Source organism: Momordica charantia (assembly GCF_013281855.1).
Source record: "Momordica charantia cultivar OHB3-1 chromosome 3 unlocalized genomic scaffold, Mcharantia_2.0 BLBB01000003.1, whole genome shotgun sequence".
Taxonomy (NCBI): Eukaryota; Viridiplantae; Streptophyta; class Magnoliopsida; order Cucurbitales; family Cucurbitaceae; genus Momordica; species Momordica charantia.
Window position 1 is genome coordinate 20,553,748 of NW_028275161.1, and position 22,099 is coordinate 20,575,846.

Sequence of the window (22,099 nt, forward strand, 5' to 3'; positions counted from 1 at the left end):
CAAGTCGCCATCGTTCAGTGAATCGTCTTTCTGCTCACATTTGGCCTTTAAGGCCTCCACTTGAGCATCGAGCTCCCCCCTCAGCTGGTCGAACTCCTCCCTTGTGATCATCCCTGCGGGGTTGTGAGAGGATTCAGCCTGCTGGTTGGAGCTCCTGTGGGAGCGGGACGACGACTGCCCTTTTCGGAGAGATGAGCCTCTCTTTCTGTTGAGATGCTCGCGGAGGTCTCCCCTCTGGCGAGTGTACCACTCACTCTCGTTGTCTTCGGGACGTTCCTCCTCGGCTGGGCCGAGGTGGGAACCCTTTTGCTCGCGTACGTCCATGCGCGTCGCCCAATTTTCAGATCGGGACCCTGCGCTTGCAGCTAGCACCATTTCGTTATACATTGCCTCCATGGAGCGCATTTGTGTGCGCATTGCCTCCATCTCTCTCTGGAGCGCATCAAAATTCTCGCTTGTTGGAGCCGGGGCTGGACCCCGGGCGCCCTTCTTAGAGGTCCCACCTCGACCACGGGTGGCCTTGGACGTCCTCGGGTGTGCAGGCGGTAGGGCAGGCGCGGTGATTCGTGCCGACCTGCGGACGGGTTCCGCTGCTAGGCCGTCGTGACCTTACCCTACCGCCGCTGCTCCGACCTCCCTCTGGTGGGCATCGCTGGCAGCTAGAGTCCTTCGATCCGTCGTATTGGTCGAATTCGCTGGTTGAACCATGTTCGCTCGCGTGTTGGTTTAAAGGAATTGGGATGACTCAGATTGTCAGTCGTTTCCCACAGACGGCGCCAAATGTTTATGCAAAGATGTGCACAACAGTGTGTTCCTGGTTGTAGCTCGAACCCGGCCTCCGGACCGACCTGACCACTTGGGCGGACCTGCACAAAAAGGTGAGCACTCCGACGATCAAGTCAGTATAGGTCGGATTCCAAGTCTAGTTCGAAGCCAGACATCATCGTACCTGATCGGGGAGTGAGGTCCCCTACTTATGGGTGGTGGTCCCGCTAATCTAGCGATTGTTACATTCGGTAATCTCGGGACTGTCGGTTACATCCGGTAATCTCGGGACCGACGGTTATGCCCGATAATCACGCCGCAGACAGTTGCGCATCTCGGCCCATACCGAGCTCCTCGGTGGGTCGGACCTGGGCCAGGCTCACCTCGGCCCTCACACTTGGCATTTGTCGGCGTTGGTGGCGGCCATCTCGGCCTTCCGAGCTGGGCATGATTCATGAGTCATCTTGGAGCACCAATAGGGGTCTTCCACGTGTCCAGAGTATTCCCTTCCCCAAACAAAGGGTAACCATCGAAGTAATGCACATGGAGCCGCCTTCGAATACGAACTTTCCCAGAAGCATTTGTTGGAAGATGTAGCTATCTTCTGTTTGCTAAAGCTTCCATTTTATTTTATTTATTTATTTTTTTGTATAAGTGACTTATTTTCGAATAAATAAGTAGAGCACCTAACAAATGCCGGGATAATTTATTATTTATTTCTTTCTAAATTAACAGGTCTCCGCTCAAGATTTGACGAATTCCTACTGAACTATTCTTCTCTTAACCTTAATTATTAGGGGACAAATCGTTATCTAAACTTTTGTACTTTTTTTCTATAACAAATAAACACTCGATCTACTTTAATATTCATAAACATTTTACACCTAAACCTTTCGTTATAATTGAATCACGTTTGAGTATTGTTATAGATGAATAAATTATTACTCAACCCAATATCTATCAGCTGGATAAATTTAATTCAATGTTGAGGTTTGAACATGAAACTTTTATACCATGTTAAGGATGAATAATAGGTTGAACAAATTTAATTATATGAATTTTCAACAGAGTATGGATGGTAGTCCGAAATCATTAGTTAATAATAAAGAACTATTAAATTTGCGGTCGACTAATTTTAACCATGTTTACATAATTTATATAATATAGGAAAGTATAACTAACAATCAACAAAGTTCAATTGAAGATGAAAAAGAAGAAGAGGAAGAAGAATGATTCATCAGAATACCTTGGTCTTCCTATTTTTTAACAAGCGAGACAGCCCAATGGCATGTAATGATCCACGTAACGCTGCTAATGCATCTGCCCAAAGTTTCCATTGCAGCACACCAAACCAGTAAATTGGAACAATGGCCATCCCAGTAATCAGCAATGGAATCCAAGCCGTATCTTTGCCATAGTACAAGAAGAGGGCAGCACCAAAAGCCAGCACCATGCCCAATACGGAGAGGAAGAGCGATCCAAGGCCCAACACCAACTCCAGTGGCAGCCACACCAGAAAGTCATTTTCTGAACACCGCGATGTCAAGATTGACAAGAACAGCAGTATTGAAGTTGAAGATGAGATCAAAGCTATCCCATCTGATATCAAAAACACAGTGAACCATTTGTGGTGAAGAAATATGGGAAAGCCCGTGTGCTCGTTTTTGGCGCCCGGAACCGTGAAGGCTGCTGTAAAAACTACGGTGGCGATCAGAGTGGCGATCAGCATACACGAATTCGCCGTTTTCTTCACCCATTTTTCTCCTTCTTCCTTGAGCTCTCTGTGCTCTTGGGTGAATAATTCATGTGGTGTTTGCTCCCCTTTCTTTATTGTCATTGTAAGCTCTACCATACTCTCCACATCCTATCATTTCAGGTAAATTTGGCGATTTAGAAACACAAAAATACGAAAATGTTAGATATCTAATATATGAAGAAAGTTGAGTAGCATCATTAACAGAGAAAGAGAAAGATAGAACAAGACAGATAATTTTATATACCCGAAACCAGAGAAGTTCGCGGTGCATTTGAAAGACTGCTCCGGAGACTCGGTTGAGATGAATTGGGTCGGGCTTTTTGGCAGCTAATTGAAGCAGGCTGATTTTTTTCTCATCGAAGTAGCATAGCAAGTCATCCTTGTAGATGAGGCCCATTTCATAAATTAATTTGAAGACACGCTCTTGTCGATTCTCTAGAGCTACGTGAAGTATGGTCTTCCCATTTTCGATGACTCTCCACACAAGATCAGGATCTTTTTGGAGTAATACATTCAGAAATTCAACATTTCCAACTCTTGCAGCCTCGTGTAGCATGCTTGACGGATGTTCAATGAAATCCAACAGCTTTTCTTTTGAAGTCGTTTTGCTTTTAACAGTATTCCACATCTGTACAACCATTTCACGGGCTTGGATCTGCATCATTGTCTTTCTGTACATAAATTTGGACCCTAATAAAATTTCAAAAATGGTGTCAGTACCTAAATAAAGTAAGCCGTGAGAGTGAACTCTTGTCTATAATCCGGTTTTTTTTGGAGTAAAAAAGAACTAACAGCCGCTATTGATGTATGATTGCCACTTGGTTGGCTCATTTTTGGTGCCAATCGCGTTCCACTTTCGGGCCATTATATGCAAGGGTGTATCTTCATTGATGTCCCGTTGCAGTGCTAACGACCTGTTGCAACTTTGAATAACCAAAGCTATATCTGTAAAGAAAAAAGAAACAAGATGAGCCATGCATGCATTTAATTTACTCCTACAAAGTGTTAAAAGGACAACGCTATTCTTGCTATTGTACTCTGCTTTGGGCATAACCGATTTTGCTTTGGTTTCACTTAAAAGGTTTCGTAGGAGATAATTGTCCTAATCTATATACCATGAATCACTCTCTTCCATGAAATTTTATTTGCACACCTTACCAACCCAACATAGACCAAGATTATTTGGAATAACTGGATTTAGCTCTTAGTGGTCTCCACATTTTCTCAAAATTACTCTTATTTAGATGGTATATGTTCATTTATGTATCTCTATTCTCTACTAGAACGACACAAATTAACGTGTAACTCGGTAGAAAGTAGAGACGAACCATAATAATCGGCAGAGATGGCACCAAAAAGAAGCTCTACTTGCTCTTCAACTTTCAAACCATCCAAGGGCGTTACATCGAGGAGATAGGAAACCATGTTCTTGTTTTTGTATTTTGCTGCAATTAGAAGTGGGATTGTGCCTTTGGACCCACGAATGAGAGCTAAACCGCTATGCTGGCGCACCATTAACTTGGCAATGTCAACAGCGCCTGAAGTAGCAGCGATGCAAAGGGCAGTGTTTCCGCATCTATTTTTGGAGGCCAGATCTTGATCGTTGAGACGCTCAACCAGCTCCTTTATGAATGCAGCCTGGTTGAATCTGGTGGCTATGTGGAGAGCCGTTTCTTGTCTATCATTGTTTATAACCCTTGATAGGGTTCCTGATTGTTCTTCTTCGATCTTCATTGCAGCTTCCCAGTCGCCCTCGCTCGCAGCTTTGCATAGCTGGTGCTCGTACGCCCAATCGTTGCTTAATGATCGCCTGCTCCCTGAAAAACAGTTGATAAATATGAATCCAACACACCCTATATTTAATACACAAGTTGATCTCATTAAAATATTAAAATTTTTGAGTTTGGTGCGTTGTTAAGATACCTATAAAAGATTCAATTTATCTAACTCTTTAAGATTTTGGTTCTAGAAGTTGAGTGATGGTTTACTATATGTAGTGTATACATATGTTGAATATAAAAATTATCCTCACTATTTTAAACTATGTATCAAATTTAAACACTGGGCTGTTAGCACTCATCTTTCTTGCTGATAACCACTGAGAGTTTGACACAACTCTTTATTTTTTTGAAAAAAAAAATATCCTTGTCAAAATTTTAGAGGTCTAATGTTCATAGGTCGAAGCTATGAAGATTGTTATTATTATTTTAGGTAGAATAAGTTTCAAATTTTCCGAGTCCTACTGTCGTCTCGTTTGTACCAAATATGAAGATTGTATTTGTTATCACTATTTTGAATAAATTATATAAACCACTCTTGAAGTATAGTGATTATTATAGTTGCACTCACGAGAATGCAAAAATAAACTACTTTTCTTTCAAACTATCATATAAATGAAAGGGGAAAAAAAAGAGAGAAAAGAGAGAGGGGACCCAATTTTTCATATTTATGATAATTTGAGAGTCTAATTTTTATGATAATATGATTGGAGCGTAACAATCGGGTCTCTAGCGACAAGGAGAAGCTGCTTAATCATCTATGGGAAGGCATAAGAGTTGCAGCTTCCTCATGGTCGTCTAAATCAAAATTTTTTTGTGATTACAATGTTTCCACCCTCCCTTTGAGAAAACATTCTTATAATTCCCTTCTTGTCATGTACCTCCCAACCTCACTTTGGAAAGCCTCTCTATTGCTTTCCTTTTGTTGGTATGTTTCTCACCTACTTCTTAATGAATGGTGGGTATCTTCTCAAAAAAAAAAAAATCAAAGTTTTTTATTTTTAACACTTTCACTTTCTTTAACCTTTATAATTACAAGTTTATAGGTATAACTATAGCAATTAATGCATTTCAAGAGGGATATTTATGAAAATATACTCTACTATTATTTTCACTCTCTTTTGTTTTTCACTAAATTTTCAAAGTTCTGGGTAATAAGTTATTGAATATAAAATGCATCTAATAAAAAAAGTAGGAATAAAGGGTGAGTAGGTAAAAAAAAAAAGGTGATTGGAGCCCCCTGTGGCTCCCTATCCCCATCTTATCTAATTGACATACTTTCTTTGGCCCAAATTCTCCCATCCAACTAACAGTTTGACATCATATATAATATCAACACATTAATTAACGACACACATTTATTTAAATCAAAATAACCAGCAGCACTTGGACGGGTGAATAGAATAAATTTAGCAGCAAAATAAAATCATTATAATTGTAGACGACACAATCCATCATCGAAATTCAAACTTATAAATAGATATAATAACGAAGCAAAGAAATGAAATAGAATAAAAGAAAAAGAGCAGCAGCACTTACAGCTGGGAACATTGAAGGTAGGAAGAATAGATTTAGCCCAGGCCATGAGATTATGGAGAGCAACGATGAGTTTTGGATTAGTTCTGTGGTTAAGGTCGTTGTTGTTGATGGGCAGATGCTCATTATTGGAATTGGCATTGGCATTCGTTTCTGGTGATCCATTTGAAGAATACCAGCTCCAGCTGCTACTGCTACGGGACCAGGGCATCATCGTATTTGGATCAATTGGAAACTAAAACCAAAACCCTTCTGCAACTGCAACACCTCGCCATGTCTACGTACAAATATACATTTGCAATAGGTCCGCTCAAACCGCGTACCCTGAACTTTCCACACCACTTTGTGGAAGTTGCGAGGCTTTGAGCTCGTGACTGCCACCACGTCAACTTTCTTACGTGACTTGACTCATACACTTGCAATAAGTAATTTACGCTATATTTCTTTTTTCTTTTCGAAAAAATGGAAGTATTAGAAAAGTTTCAGCTTAGAAATGTTAAACGCAATTACTCTCCTTCCTGGAAGTCGATCAGTGTCTCCAACAAAACGACTGGATATTAGAGAAAGTAAACCAAGTTTGAAGTTTCCCTTCCTTTGGCAGCAAGAGAAAACAAATTAAAGAAGAAGGAAGGAAAAAAAAAAAAAGAAAGAAAAGTCCAGCTTTCATACTTCGTTGTGCATTTATTAGATGAAAACCTTTTATTTATGATTAGGAAAATTTCAAATTAGTTTCAGTTTTATAATAATTTATTTACAAAATTGGATAATCTATTATGTTTGGATTGGAATTTATACTTTTAAGAAACATAAACTGATTAAATAATTATATCAAACAAATAGATCTCTTCGTTGATGCTCTCATACAAAACTCAACACACTTATGCTAATGACAACGAAAATCAAAGTGAACATACTCATATCCACATCTTAATAAGATGTATAATAAGTATTGAAACTTTCAATAACTCTATCAATTTTGAGGAATTATGTAATATATTGATATCAAAATGGAGAATTATTTTTGTATAATGAAATAAAGAGAGAAAACCTTAGAGGATCCAAGCTAAAAGAGTGATGTGAAAGAAGTATACAAAATGTCAGACTAAACATAATATTAATACCTTAATAATTTTTTAATTCTTTTTTTACATTTTTGTCGGTGTTGACATTTGTAACTTTGCTACTCTAAAGATACGTCAAAAAGTCTCCTATTAGAGGCTAAACCATAAGGATCATTTTTTTTCTCGAGTATTATAACAATTTGAGCGAAGATTCAAACTATGACCTTTTAACAGTAAATAAATGTCTTAATCAATTCAACTATATTAATAGAAGTATAGCTACAGTGTCACTGGTCAGATTGAATAATTTTTCTATCACGAGCTCTCTCTACCACTCACATATATCTCAAGTAAAAAGAAAGGGTATTTACAGAGGGGTTAAACAGAGCCCAGAGCCCGGAGTAGGTGAGAGAATTAACCCACTCATGAGTCACAATTGAGCTGTTCCAACAATGACCCAAGCAGAGCGGGTCAGATGGAGGGGGCCACGGCCATTTAAATTAAACAGACCCAACCCGATGTTACAGTAGAAATTGTCAATTTACTGAAAATATTTTTAGATTTGTCACATTATATGGATTCATAGATATTTACAAGAATGTAATGTACCTATCTATCATTTATTCATATTTTTTGTACCTGGATTGCCCCTACTTGTGCTTCAATATGAATGTAAAATTTAACTTTGAAATTTTCTATTTTCAATTAGTTAAAAGAAAAAATTCCTTTTCTGTTTATTCTAATAAATCATTATATGTTTATATATTTGGTCACTTAAATCTAGTTTATTGACAAAACAAAATCTTTTCCAAAACAACAACCCTCTTAATTTTGCACCATCTGCATGTAAATATATGTTTTGAATGTTAGGGGCATGTTAGTAAATATAGATACACAGTGATGTTTTTGTGGATAGTTCAACAATTGGAATTAATAAAAGCAAATATTAACTCAGTTGTATTCCAACCCCATCTCAGGTTGTACTAGAGATTATTACAATCCTGCTCAAAAATTTTAATTACAAAAATCATGTTTTAAATTTATAGTTACAATCACAATCACACCCATGAATTTACCATCCAATATAATCAATCATTCTCCTAATTAAACTTAGGAAATTGTTGTAATTAAACTAAATTCTAATTATAATAGTGACAGATTGCAAATCACAAAAGTCAACCCTAGACTCTAAGAATCGCCACAGTCAAAGAACCGATACATTCAAACTTCAAATAATTATTACGATTTAATCCAAAATTTTAATTCCATAAATTTTTAAAAGTCTAGAATCATTAGGCCATTTAACTTAATTTTTTTTAATTCTACCATCAAATCTCCAACTATATATAGAATTATAATTACATTTAAACTAATATTTTAAAGGTTAATATTATAGTTCTAAAATTTTATAGAATGAAAATTTGTAAGTTAAATTGTAACTAGTTTGACTGTTTTGAATGCATGGGAAGGAAGAGATAAGAGGGACCTATCGAAAATGTGGTCAGAAATCCATAATAAAGTCCACATCCTTATTGTTTAGTGGTGACAATTTATGCAATTTACAATCAATCACTAAATTAGAGTGTTACGATTTAATTGCAACAATTATATAAACAATTAAACCTCGATTTTACATGTTTTATAGCTAGCGTATTATGTCGGGTCAAAACGTCAACTCAATCAAAGCAAAAATAGTTTGGAAAAAAATTGCTTTTAAAATTATTATTATTTTTTTAAAATGAATTTTAACAAAGATTTTGTTGTTAACATTTATACTTTGTCCCTATTTAAAATTATTTATTCTCCCCTTTATCGTTTCATTTGCCCAAGCCGATCGCATGCTTCTCCTTTTGCTTGTATTTTATTGTGCTGTGTGCTGTCCATTGGCGCCCCCAAAGTCGATCGTCTCCAATTTCAATTTTTTGTGGTGTAGCCTTGTAGCTGTAGCTACTGTTGGATCAAATCAAAATTCTAATAAATTCCTATGTAAGCCTACTCCCGCTCACTTACTATTTTATGTCTATACATTATACAAATTCAAATTTGTATAACTCATTCAATTTAATCCTGACCATACAAATTTAAACCAAAGTCTAAGGTTCATAAATTCAATAGGGTTAGCTAAAACTAAATATCACCTCTTTTCTTTTTTAGTACTCCAAATATGGAGATGGAAGATTGGAACTTCGACTTCTGAAAAAAGAACAGAATACTTTAATTTTGAACTATGCTCACGTTGATGCCTTATTAATATAGCATAACATAACTTAAAAAAAAAAAACGATTCTATGGGAATATTGATTAACAAGTTTAATTAAAGAAAAAAAAAATGTAAACCAACATTTTCAAAACAATAGACAACATTTCCATTTCACTAGTTCTTCCCGGAAAGACCCATGATTAATACTTGAATACTCTTTTGCCCTCCTATTTTGAAAGAAATTAAACTAATTAATAATATAAAACTTGTATTATCCTCAAAATGAGGAACGAACTCTTATCTACTTAAAATTATATTTAAAAATAAGTCAATCTCACCCATCATGTCCCTTACGATGATAAGAATTGAAGAGTTTTTTTTTTCTCCTTCTTTTTAAGAAATTAATATATTCAAGTGTGCAAGGCTAAAGAGACTTATATAAAAGTACTCCAATTAAGAATATATCATAATTATAAAATAAAGTTGATATTGTGGACCAAAGTTGAGGCATATGTAACAATTTCTTCCCAAAAGTGAGTTAAATTATAGAATAGATCAAGCTAAAGATGTGAGATGATAGCGGTAATTGCGTTAAACTTCAAAAATACTTCGATTTAGGCTATTATCATAAGGCCCTTCCTCAATAAAATCATCAATTTTGAGAGGTAAAGGAACATGGCAAAGATATATCTTGTAAAAAAAAAAAAATTGGAGCTTCAAAGCTTTCAGTGGAGGAGAAGTTACAAAGGGAAGAAATAACGAGTCTTTCAGAGAAAGAGCCAATTGAAAAATTCCTCAATTTATCAAGTGACCCATAGCAATATGTCCTATACCAAGCTGTCAATATTGAGAGGAGCGAGGGAAATGACTGTAAATATCATATTCTATTAACCCTCGAATAAAGGACACGACTAGGGGTGCGATCATACCAATACTAATGTACTGGATTCCATCATAATTACACAGTTAAGCTTGCGTGAGTGAGAGTATTACTAAGTTGGATGACCATTTGAAAAATCCTCGTCTTGCACCCCTTTTGAAAGGACGACACGATCAGGATTAAGATCTCAACAACAACCATCTCTCTTCCAAGCTTCCTGTTGGAAAAAAAACCTATGCTTCCTAAGTTGATGAGAGCAACCTGATTAGATCAGAAGTTCGGTTCTTCACAAGAAAAAACCAATAAGTCCTTAATTTTGGGAATGCATCAGCCCACAGGTTTAGCTGTATGATAGAAGCATGGAGTTGATTAAGCGCCATGGCACAGGCAATGGCCAATGGAACAGGAGCTGTATCTGTTCCATAGTAGAGGAAAAAGGCAGCCCCAAAAGCCAGAAGCATAGTCACTACAGAAACGAAGAGTGTCGCATGACCGATGTCCAAAAGATAAGGCAACCAGAAGAAGAAATCGTCTTCTGCACAGCACGACGGGAGGATTGACAAAAACATCAGTATTGAAGTTGAAGATGCGATCATGGCTATTGCATCCGACAACACAAATGCGGTGAACCACTTGTCGTGAAGAAACATGGGAAAGCCTGTGTTGTTGTTGACGCTGCCGGGTACAGTGAAGGCTGCAGCAAAAACTACTGTCGCAATTAGAGTTGCAACCACCATGCATGATCTTGCTCTCTCCTTTATCCACTTTTCTCCTTCTTTCACCAGCTCTTCGTGTTCTTGGGTGAATACTTCTCGTGCTGTTTGCTTCCCTATGTTTCTACTCAAAGTAAGCCCCACTATCTTCTCCACTCCCTTGTTAGGACCACAAAACGTGAGGAATACACCAATACACAAGTTGTAAACTTCAAACCCTACTTAAAGTCAAATATATATTTTTGTTAAGGATCCTGCATTATTAAGGACCTATCAAAGGTTTATAACATATTACTTCCTCATTGTCAATTGGGTTATGAGAGGTAACCCATGAATATTTTGTTTAAAAAAAAAATACCAGAACCATTTCATTAAAGTAGGTGAAAAACATACAGAAAAGGAAGGCTAGGAAATGGAAGGTATATCATAATTATTACAAAAAAAGAGTAGATTTTGATGACCATGAGGAGGCAAGAACTATGATGGCATCCAATAAGGATGATATAAACTTTTGAATAGCTTTTGAAGAATCTATGAAAGGTTGATTATTGCACTCCAACCAAACTTAAACCCCATGAATATTAATATGGTATCATAGTTCAAAAGTTCAAACGAGTCTTCGGTCTAAGAATGAGATCCGGCCAAGATAGATGAACAGACGAGAGAATGTAACAAAAGTTTATAATAAACATGAACTACCCCTCTCATTCCCAATGGATCATGAGATAGGACCCACAAATATTAATAATTTTTAGTAAAACAAACTAATAAACTTCTTATATTTAGGTTACTCAAATTGTTATTAGTTTATTCAAGGGAATTATCTTCTTATTTAATTTAGGCTACACAAAAGAACAAATTTTAAAATAAAAAGAAAATTATTTTTGTCGTTTAAATTGGCTAAAATTTCAAAATTAAAATTTAAAACAAAATATATAATATCTTTATTAAATGAAGTCTTTGAAATTAAAAAAATATAGCATGAATGAATTCTCTAGTTGGGTTTTAGAAGGTACCTTAAACCATAGGAGCTCGTTGTGCATTTGAAAGGCTGCGCCAGAAATTCGGTTAAGATCACTTTTAGCAGGCTTTTTGGCGGCCAATTGAAGCAGGCTGACGTTTTCCTCGTCAAAATAATATGGCAAACAATCCAAGAAGTCTAAGAAGTCTCCCATTTCATAGATTAAACAGAACACACTCTCTCGTCGATTCTCAACTGCTACGTGAAATATGTTCTTCCCCTTATCGTCAATATTCCATGCAAGATCAGGAAATAAACGTAATAACACTCTTAGAAAATCAACATTCCCAACTCTTGCCGCGTCGTGTAGCATGCTCGAGGGATGTTTAATGAAATCCACTACGTTTTCTTTTTTAACTTTATCGACAACAACTTCCCACATCAGTTCAACCATTTGGTGCGCTCTATCTGCATCATTCTTCTCCCTGCACACATAAATTTTAACTTGAAACTAATAAAAGTGTTAAAAAAGATCTGATACGGAAAATACAAGGATTTATAATAGAGATACCTAAGTAGGTTGGAACTGCATGAATGTTCGTAAAAAGATATTTGGAAGAAAAGTGTAAGTGCAATAATGTATAATAAGGTATAATTGTGATTGTGAACGCTAACATTGAACCTAGATCAACAATAATTGGTAACACTAACCGCAATTCATCCGAGATAATATTGATCGCCACTTGGTTGGCTTATTTTTGGTACCGATCTTATATGAGTTTCGGGCCATAATATGCAAGGGTGTATCTTGGTTGGAGTCCCGTTCCAGTGCTAATGACTTGTTCCACTTTAGAATGAGAAATGCTATATCTGTGCATATCAACCAAAAGAAACAACCTTTCGTGTTAATCCGAATGATAACTTATTATTCTTTAAAATTCTAAGATTAGTACTGGCAATGAGCCAAATATTTTTCCAAAGTTAATATGAATGAAAGGTTCTGATAAATTTAATTTAAGCATGTTAAATCATAAGTTTGATTGATTGTGTACACGTCTAATAAGTCTTTAAATTTTAGAAATGATATTTTTTTAGTACAACAAATAAAGGGTACGAGAGTTTGAACATCTGATGCCAATTACTGCTTTAATTTTGACTAGAAATGATCTAATAATTCTATCTTTCAATATTATGTCTAACAAATCCATGATTTATGAGATACTATACCGACACAAAAAATTAAAGGTTCATGAATTAAGTTGAGATTTATTAGACACAACATCAAAAATTTATGAATTTATTAGGCATAATTCTGGGAGTTCATGACCAAATTTATAATTTGAGTATTAATTTATTAATTCATATTTTAACACTCCCCTCATTTGTAGGCAGACTTGAAGAGATGGCACCAAGGAGGAGCTCCATTTGCTCGTGAATGGTCAAGAAACCATGGGCGGGGGTCTTGGAGAGGAGATAGGAGACCACGTGGTTGCGCTTGTACCTGGCGGCGATCAAAAGTGGGGTTGAGTTTCCAGAGCCGCGAATGAGGGCCAAAGCTTTGCACTTGTGGACCAGTATGTTGGCAATATCCACAGCGCCTTGTGCGGCGGCGATGCAGAGGGCAGTGTTGCCGTATCTGTTTTTAGAGGCCAACTCGTGCTCGCCGAGGCACTGCACCAACTTCTCAACGAAAGAAGCCTTCATGGCTCTAGTGGCAATGTGGAGAGGCGTTTCCATAGTTGTGTCGCTTATTACCATGGACAGAGCTCCCGGGTACAGCCTTTCCATTTCTTCCGCCGTCTTCCACTCACCCTTCACCGCTGCTTTGTACATCTGAGCCCGCTGCCAACTCTCCACCATACTTTTTCTTCCTGAAAAAGGAAATTTTTAATTATTGTGTTAACTACCTATGCTTTCTTGATTTTAGATAATTAAATGAGTTTCTCTCTAAAATTTATGGTATTTAATAATAAATAAAAAAGGCTTTTGAAAAATCAAATCCTCGCTAACAAATTTTGACTTGGAAAAAATTATACAAATTCGATTTCTTCTAGAAACAAAAATATATATATATAGTGATTAAAAACAATCTTAAGTTTAGTCAACCGAACATAGCTCAAATGGTTAAGGCACCTACTCCTCTCTCTATGGAATCCTCTCCACTTTTTTCTTTTCTCCCCCCTTTCTTCTATCCCTTTCTATCTTTTCTTCCCTCTCTTTTTAATTTCTCTTTCAACACTAATTTCAAGCAAGAAAACAACATCTTTGAGCAAGGACAAAAATCGAGAAACCCACATAAATTGTCTCCGTCTTCCTATTCAAATCAACCCCAAATGAGAGCAGATTAGAAAAATCCATAAAATTTGTTGAACAAATTAAATAAAGAAGACTAATGAGATAAATCATCCATTTTGTTCTCTTTTTTCCCCCTTAGAAACAAGCTTACCGGCCGGTTAAAATCGTTGCCTACTTTCCGGCGACAGCCACAACTTTTCCGACGAGCTTCCGACTTTTCAAATCCACTTCTAGAGAGCTCTTTTCCTCTCTCTTGCTTCCCATCATCCCCTTCTCGACCTCTCTCTTTCTAACACCCACTATGGGTTTTATTAAGAAGCCAACAACTTTTTTTATTTTTATTTTTAATTTCCTCCTTCCAAGGTTTTTTCTCCCTCCACCTGACTTTCACTCCTTTCCAAATGATTGATACAAAGGAGTCTAAGGACCATTTTGAAAAATTTAAAAGTAATGGTTTCAAATTTAGCGACTAATATTCTTAACAACCTCAAGTGGGAAGTTGGGTAAGATTTATTAATATTCCTAGGACGAATCTATCTCCAAAATCAATTGACAAAGAGATGATTAGTCTACGTTTATTAATATATACAAGATAATTTTTCTTTTCAATGTGGGATCCTTAACAGGATCAGAAGACCGTTGTTTAAGTTGAGAGTTTAAAAAACACTTCTAAAACTAAAGGAATTAAATTCAAATTATAAACACTCAATTGAAACTTTTAAACTATAGATGCTAAATTTGTAATTGAACCACATAAAGATGGGTAGGTCAAAAAACTCCGTTTGTACCAAGCACATTTGGTGAAATCATCGATTCAATTACCTTCTCATATATCAACGGTTGAAGGAATGACATTAATAATAAGAACTTTGGTAGCAATTTTTAATAGAAAGTTCAAAAGTTGAAACTTTTCTAATTTTAGATGCTACGTAGATAAAATCATCAAAAAGTTCAACATTAAATTTATAATTTAACAAAGAAAAAGTTTAAAGTTGAATTATATTTCAAAATGATCCATTGAGAATGTCTAAATAATATTTATGTTCCTACTACAACTTGATGAGATTATGTTCATTATAGATCTTGAACTTTGATGAGGTTTGGTTTGAATCTATTTTTCATAACTGGTATTTCATTTTCTAGTTTTTGTTGTTGGCTTGTGTTCTACTTTTGTTTTGTTGTGTCTTTTTTTTCCGTTGTTCTACTACTTTTTATTGTCATCTTTCTTTGATTGATTCTTTTATGTCCAATCTTAGGTCGTGAGATGTTTTTTTACCCACGATATACCTAACATGTGCCCCCAACAAAAGGAGAAAAAAAATCTCCACATGACTAAGAAATTAACATTAATTAATACAATGTAATTAGTTTACTCGTTTTGGGAGAGAGAGTTGGAAGTATTAAATAACATATATTACCACCCCACTATAATTAGTTAATATAGTTTCATTAGTTAAATGGCAACTCCCCTAGGCCACACCCCTTTCAACTCAACCACTCAAAAAACGACTTAGTATTGGGAGTTGTGAAGTAAACGAAATATGCTCTCTCATGCAAATGCCGGCAGGGAAAAATATATATATATATATGACCATTACTTTTATATATTTTTTAACAAACATCTACTTTTTTTAATGAGATCGGTATCAATAAATATTTCTTCAAAAATTGAAAGAATAAATATTTCACTTTTTTAAATAAGTTAAAAATTATTATATCATATTATGTCTATATATACTGATAATATTTATTGATATTTTGTCCATTTTAAATGCAATACTGTAGAAATATTAATTATTATATCATATTATGTCTATATATACTGATAATATTTATTGATATTTTGTCAATTTTAAATGCAATACTGTAGAAATATTAATTTAACCTTCATGCAACGACTTATTTAGAAAATTTTGAAAAATTTTAATCTTGACTAGTGGAATATTTGACATCTTTTTATTTAGAAAATAAATTTTCAATTTTGTATTTATCTCTTAGTCATCAAACATTCCATGGTAGTAAAGACAAATATATCCTCATGGGTAAGTAGCTAATTATTTTCTAGAAATTAATACTATAATAATATTTAACCATTATAAAATATGAGTTGTTTAATAACTTATTATCAATCGTAGGTTTTTTTTTTCTTTTTATAATAAGACGCCACCAAATTTTAATAAATATCAGCCGTGGTCTCGTTAGAGTAGAAACTAGTTCAGAATTAATTTATCACCATCTTCGGTCATATGACGTGGCATAATTAATTATCTACACACTTCTGCTTTTTAAATAATTTTTAAGCAGGATTTTAATAATATATATGATGAAATGTTTATTAACAGAGAGTTTTGTTATCTGGCATTTTCAGTTTAACCTTTCTATAGTTATTTCTGTTACCTTTATATAGGGTGGATGATCGAACTCACCATCTTTAGTTGGAAGTATATGTCAATTACCGCTGAGTTATACTTGGTTTAACAAAAAAATTATATTATATTAACATTAAAATTGATTAATTAGAAAGGATTCAAATTTCAATATTTTAAAGATTGAAATAATTTCAAATTTCTAATTATATATGGAATTAAATGAATTTCAAAGCATTGAAATTAAAATTTATTGTTTGAATGCTTAGAGGTAAACAAATTATAACATTTTAGTATTATGCCTTTATAATTTTGCATGTATTATATTAATAATAAAATAATATATTAATAAGAAATAGATAGTAATCAATCTAACCCTCTTCATTACCCTTCTATCTTTACTTTTTTTTTCTTCCTCTCCCCCCTACCTCCGCGATATTCCCTTCCTCAGTCACCTGCGTCCCGTGTGCTTCCTCCCCTCCCTCCGCACCTCCGTCGTTATCGTTCCCTCCTTCCACCCTCATTGGTCTTTCTACCTCCATCCGTCGGCCGTGGATATGTCATCTCCATCGTTCTGTCCCTCACCACCGCTCTTCTTCTTCCTTTAGGGTACAATCTCTACTTGTTATGTTGTTTTTTTTTCAAATCAATTTGAGTATATATCTTGAAATAATATGATGCCACCGTTGTGCTATCACCACGGCTTCTCTCTTCCGTGTCTTTCTGTCGTTCTTCCTCGGTAAAATTCCAAAGTTTGTAATCTATTTTTCTCTATGTTTGTTAAAGGCTCAAATTAATGTTATTTTTAAATTAGTCATTCATTTTGTAGTTCAATAAATGTTTGTTATAATCTCTTTGGCTATTTTTTAAGTTCCATGTCTTTAATTAATTTTGTTTGATTGATGTGTAGTTCATTTTCTTATTTTGTAAAGATAAAATAATTGGTTCATTGGTTTTTGCGTGGAGAAATAATCCAAGTTTCTCTTATTTAAAATTCCTCATGAACAGTTTATTTGTAAAATTTTCCATAAAATGAAATCACAGTTAATAACTTCTCCATCTCTTTTTCGAAATTCAACAATAATGTAGAGTGAGAATAGGAATATTTGATCTTGAAGATAAATATATTTTCAGGCAACATAATTATCAATGCAACAAGGTTAATTAATTAAAAGAAAGAAAAGTACACGAGATTCTTTTGAGAATACAAAGACACCAGGTCTAATGAGTGTCATCAGATTCAGAATAATAGTTGGTCTTCCTATTCTTGAACAAGTAAGAGATCCCAGTGGCATGCAATGCTGATAACGCATCAGCCCAAAGTCTCCATTTTTTTTTCCATAGTACGGAAAGAAGGTGGCACTGAAGGTCAACACCATGCCCAGCACAGAAAGGAATAGAAAATCTTCTTCTACACAACGTGTCGTCAGAACTGAAATGAACAACAGTATTGAAGTTGAAGATGAGATTAAAGCGATCGCATTTGATATCACAAGCACCATGAAGCATGAACCATTCGTCGTGGAGAAATATTTGAGAGCCCGTGTTGCTGTCGTTTCCGCCGGGCACCGTGAGGGCTGCGGCAAAAGCTACGGTGGCGATCAAAGTTGCAACCAGAATGCATGAATTTGCTGTCGTCTTCGCCCATTTTTCTCCTTCTTCCACGAGCTCTTTGTGTTCTTCGGTGAATAATTCGCACCGTGTTTTTTCTTCCATTTATTTATTCTCATTGTAAGCCCAACGATGTTCTCCACCTCCTTCAATCAGATAATTAGGTTTAGGTTAAAAGGCAATTGCAATTATAGCGTAATATATTGCAAAAATTTCACATGAAAAAGTAATTTGCAATTATGATAAAATGAGAAGAAAATATTTGATTTTATCCAGAAAATAGTTAATAAGTATACTACTCGAGACTATCGTGTGGATCATTTAATATTAAGATGGAAAAAACTCGAGTATTAAATATTTGACAATTAAGAGAGATAAATGTAAAACTAAACAAAATTATAAAAAATAATGAGTTGTAAAACATTTAATTGAGTTAAGAAGAGGAATCACCTCCTTAATTGGAGCCAAATTTTTTCCATTATTATTTTAAGTTAATTCAATATTTAAGATAATCACTGATTTAATTACTATTATTATTTTAAGTAATATTGCTGATTTAACCATTTTTAGAATCTCGAGACCCGCGGCTAATATATGAGAGGCCATCAAGGTCGGTTACCTCTTCTTGGTCAACAGAATCATCTTTCTTTGGTAATTACAATATTTCCACAATCTCTTTGAATTAAAGTGCATTTATGTAGCCTTCCTCCTCTTGTATGTTTCTCACAAACTTTTTTTAATGAACGGTGTGTCGTTTAAAAAAAAGAAAACCAAAACAAAATAATTTTTAGAGGTGACTATTTTTGAAATGACATATATTTACCCTTAGTTTTAGAAAAAAAAAATACAATTTGCAAATATTTCTTTTATAAAAATGGGCTTAAATACTATTTTGGCTTTTATGTTTTTTCTTTGTTTCATTTTTCTTCTACTTTCAAAATGTTTATTTTGGACAATCTTATAGTTTCAAATTTTGATCATTTTTAGTTTATGTAATTTTAAAATATGTGTATTTATCAGTCCATGTACTTTTAAAAATGACTATATTTTGGTCCGTTCATATCTCATTTATTGCATGACATTTCACTTGCAGTCAATTTCTTCAAGTGTAAACGTAAATTTGTATTAAAGCCTCTCTATTGTGTATGAAATTTATACTAAATTTCAAATTGGTCATTTTTTTAAAAGATAGAGAATAAAATTGGATGTTTTAAGGAGTAGAGAAACCAAAAAAAAAAAAAAAAAAGGTGAGAAAAATGTCGGTTAGTAAAAATACCTTAAACCATGAAAGCTCGCGATGCATTTGAAATACTGCTCCTGAGACTCTGCCAAGATGACTTGATTCAGCCTTTTTAGCAGCTAATTCAAGCAATTCGATATCTTCATCGTCAAAGTAAAATACCAAGTCATCTGAGTTGAACATCCCTATTTCATAAATTAGCCTCAATACGCGTTCTTGTCGATTATCTACTGCCATGTAAAATATGATCTTCCGATTCTCATAGACCTCCAAAAAAAAGACCAGGATCTGATTGTAGTAACACTCTAAGAAATTCAATATTTCCAACTCTTACAGCGTGGCGTAGCATGCTTGTCGGACATTGAATGAAATCCAGCTGCTTTTCCTTTGGAATCTCTCTGGCAACTCTTTCCCACATCAGTTCAACCATCTGAGACGTGCTTGGATTTGCATAATTTTTTTCTTGTATATGAATTTGAACCCTAAAATTTTTTTTAAGAAGTATTAGAGTACCGAAATAAAGTAATTAAACTTAACATGAGTCAACTCTTTGTTTATAGTCAGGTTTTTTAAAGGAAAACAGAAATAAAAAAAAAAACGAATTACAGCTATTGATGAATAATTGCCGTTTGGTTGACTTATTTTTGGTGCCAATCATTTGACTTTGTGGCCATTATAAGCAAGGGTGTATCGCCATTAATATCCCGTTCCAGTGCTAAATGAACCGTTCAACTTTAAAATAGCCAGAGCTAAATCTGTAAAGATAAAGGAACAAATTAAGAATAAGATGAGCCCAAGCCAAATGAATGAATGTATGTAATGCAATAATATTGTGAAAGATATCATTAGTCCTGGGATTGGATCCTATTTTTTAATTGGATGTTTGTTTGAACTTTTGAGTTATAATATTATATCAATATTTATTACAAATGGTTTTTAGATCGATCTCTTATTTTTTTCTCATGTGAGATCCTTAACAAAAAGAGAGAGAAGTGGATTGATGGTACGAAACAGGTACAAACAAAGGCGGAGATGGCATTAAAAAGAAGCTCCATTTGTTGGTCAAGTGGCAGATCATCGACGGGCGTGACAGAGAGGAGATAGGAAACCATATCGTTGGTGTTTGTATCTGGCAGCAATTAAAAGTGGTGGTGTATTTTTGGCCCCGCCAATGAGAACCAAATCTTTACACTTGCTCACCATAAAGTGGGCAATAAACAGCGTTCCAAGAAGCGGCAATGCAAAGAGCTGTGTTTCCATATCTATTTTTGGAGGCCAAGTCGTCTTTGTCGAGAAGTTCGACCAGTTTCTCCACAAAATCAGCCTTCTTAAATCTGGTGGCTATACAGAGAGCACTTTCTTGTCTATCTTTACTTATTGCCTAGTTCGGATAGGGCTCCTGAATGTTCCTCTTCTACTTCTTCTGCAGTCTTCCAATCACCCCTGCTTGCACCTTCGCGTAGCCGAAAATGTGGATGATGCTCCACTGACGGTTTCATGCTCCTTGAAAAATACTCGTATATCAAGAGAAAAAATTTGGTTTCTTATAATTAAGGAGGAACTCTTGACGAGTTCATGCTCCTTGAAAAATACTCGTATACCAAAGGAAAAAACTTGGTTTTTTACAGTTAAGGAGGAACTCCCGACGAGTTCATACTCCCTAAAAAATGCTCGTATATCAAAGGAAAAAACTTGGCTTCTTAAAATTAAGGAGGAACTCCCTTTCTTGAAGATGAATAAACCACTACTTAACCCAAAAGTTTAAGTTGGTTGGTTTGGTAAATTTAATTCATTTATGGATATCTAACATGATTCTTAATATCATTAAATATTTGACAACTAAGAAAAATATAAAAACTTAAAAAAGATAATGAGTTGTCAAATATTAAATATTAATGACATTAGGTTGGAGTAAGTTTTTTTCCTATATCAATTTTCACTCAAATCGATAGGCAAACTAGTCAGCTAATGCAGTCGACCAAATACGAAATATTTGGCTCAATGCCATGTACAAATAAAATCTTGTCAATGTGGTAAATAAATGGGAGTCATGGGACAATTAGTAAAGTTTCACTAAACCATATAAATCAATTTAAAGATTATAAAACAACATAAATTAAATTAAAAGTAAAATCATAGAGACTAAATTGAATCTATGTGTAAAAAATATAATAATTAAATTGGGTTGAGGAGTGGCCGCCTGATCTTTCTGAAGTTATTGCTACATATGGTCGAGGTGTTTTAATTTAATTAGTTTCCTTGGTTTTAGTGTTTTTTGGTTGTTTTGTTTCTTCTTTGGTCGCTTTCTGTTAGTTAGTGTACTGTGTATCTCAAAAAAAAAAATCATAGGGATCAAATGAAAACTTTTAAATTGCAAGGACCAAATTTGTAATTTAATCACAAAAGAAAGATGAGTAGCCCAAAAAAAACAGCTTCATATTTTTAACAAAGGTGGCAAAGCACTTATTAGTCCATTAAACTTGTCACACATCAACATTTATAGAAACGATAGTGATATTAATAACAACTTCTTAGATTTTAAATCAGAAGTTAAAAAAGGTAATAGAAACTTTTCGAAATTTTAGAAGCTACGTAGATAAAATCATTATAGTTTAGTCAAGGAAGAGTTTAAAGTTCAAATTTAATTTTGATCATATTTATTATGTGTTAATGTTAGGCAGGTTTTGGAACTATCTTAAGTTAGTTTTTTTTTTTCTTTTTTTTTAAGTTTAAAAATATTAAAATAGACCTTTTGAAAGTTGAAAAACAAAAGGGCATCACTTACACACTCACTACATTAGCCATGAGATTTAGATTTAGCCCAGCGGAGATCAATCTTGTGTTTTGACGTTTTTTCGTTAACAACGGTAAGCTGATTCTGATTCTGATCCTCGTTCACATACACTTGCATCGATGACGACCCAGCTTCATCGATGA

The 22,099-nt window shown here is 34.6% G+C and overlaps 3 protein-coding genes and 1 pseudogene across 3 annotated transcripts; all 4 read right to left on the minus strand.

The window, feature by feature from the left end:
• Window positions 1-1,895: 1,895 nt before the first annotated feature.
• LOC148212553 (uncharacterized) lies at window positions 1,896-6,398 on the minus strand. The gene is made up of 5 exons (XM_088122045.1): window positions 5,839-6,398; window positions 3,850-4,338; window positions 3,314-3,466; window positions 2,766-3,211; window positions 1,896-2,629 (listed from the first exon to the last, which is right to left on the minus strand). The coding sequence occupies exons 1-5, from the start codon at window positions 6,047-6,049 to the stop codon at window positions 2,003-2,005; spliced, it is 1,926 nt and encodes a 641-aa protein (XP_087978171.1). The 5' UTR covers window positions 6,050-6,398; the 3' UTR covers window positions 1,896-2,002.
• A 3,356-nt stretch (window positions 6,399-9,754) lies between these two features.
• LOC111025739 (uncharacterized) lies at window positions 9,755-14,293 on the minus strand. The gene is made up of 4 exons (XM_088121923.1): window positions 14,097-14,293; window positions 12,362-13,521; window positions 11,706-12,135; window positions 9,755-10,848 (listed from the first exon to the last, which is right to left on the minus strand). Exons 3-4 carry the CDS (start codon window positions 12,102-12,104, stop codon window positions 10,219-10,221), a joined length of 1,029 nt encoding a protein of 342 aa, XP_087978049.1. The 5' UTR covers window positions 12,105-12,135; window positions 12,362-13,521; window positions 14,097-14,293; the 3' UTR covers window positions 9,755-10,218.
• On the minus strand, window positions 13,010-13,510 carry LOC148212554 (uncharacterized). Its single transcript, XM_088122245.1, has one exon. The coding sequence runs from the start codon at window positions 13,508-13,510 to the stop codon at window positions 13,010-13,012; it is 501 nt and encodes a 166-aa protein (XP_087978371.1).
• Window positions 14,294-17,449: 3,156 nt separating the features above from the next.
• On the minus strand, window positions 17,450-21,054 carry LOC148212555 (uncharacterized; annotated as a pseudogene).
• Window positions 21,055-22,099: the final 1,045 nt, after the last annotated feature.

Excerpts from the sequence above, each read along its gene's own strand:
- LOC148212553 (XM_088122045.1), bottom strand. The coding sequence starts at position 6,049 with ATGATGCCCTGGTCCCGTAGCAGTAGCAGCTGGAGCTGGTATTCTTCA. Across the intron at positions 3,467-3,849 it reads CATCTCTGCCGATTATTATG|ATATAGCTTTGGTTATTCAA; the intron begins GTTCGTCTCTAC and ends TTTTCTTTACAG. Across the intron at positions 2,630-2,765 it reads GCGAACTTCTCTGGTTTCGG|GATGTGGAGAGTATGGTAGA; the intron begins GTATATAAAATT and ends CTGAAATGATAG.
- LOC111025739 (XM_088121923.1), bottom strand. The coding sequence starts at position 12,104 with ATGGTTGAACTGATGTGGGAAGTTGTTGTCGATAAAGTTAAAAAAGAA. Across the intron at positions 10,849-11,705 it reads ACGAGCTCCTATGGTTTAAG|GGAGTGGAGAAGATAGTGGG; the intron begins GTACCTTCTAAA and ends GGTCCTAACAAG.
- LOC148212554 (XM_088122245.1), bottom strand. The coding sequence starts at position 13,510 with ATGGTGGAGAGTTGGCAGCGGGCTCAGATGTACAAAGCAGCGGTGAAG.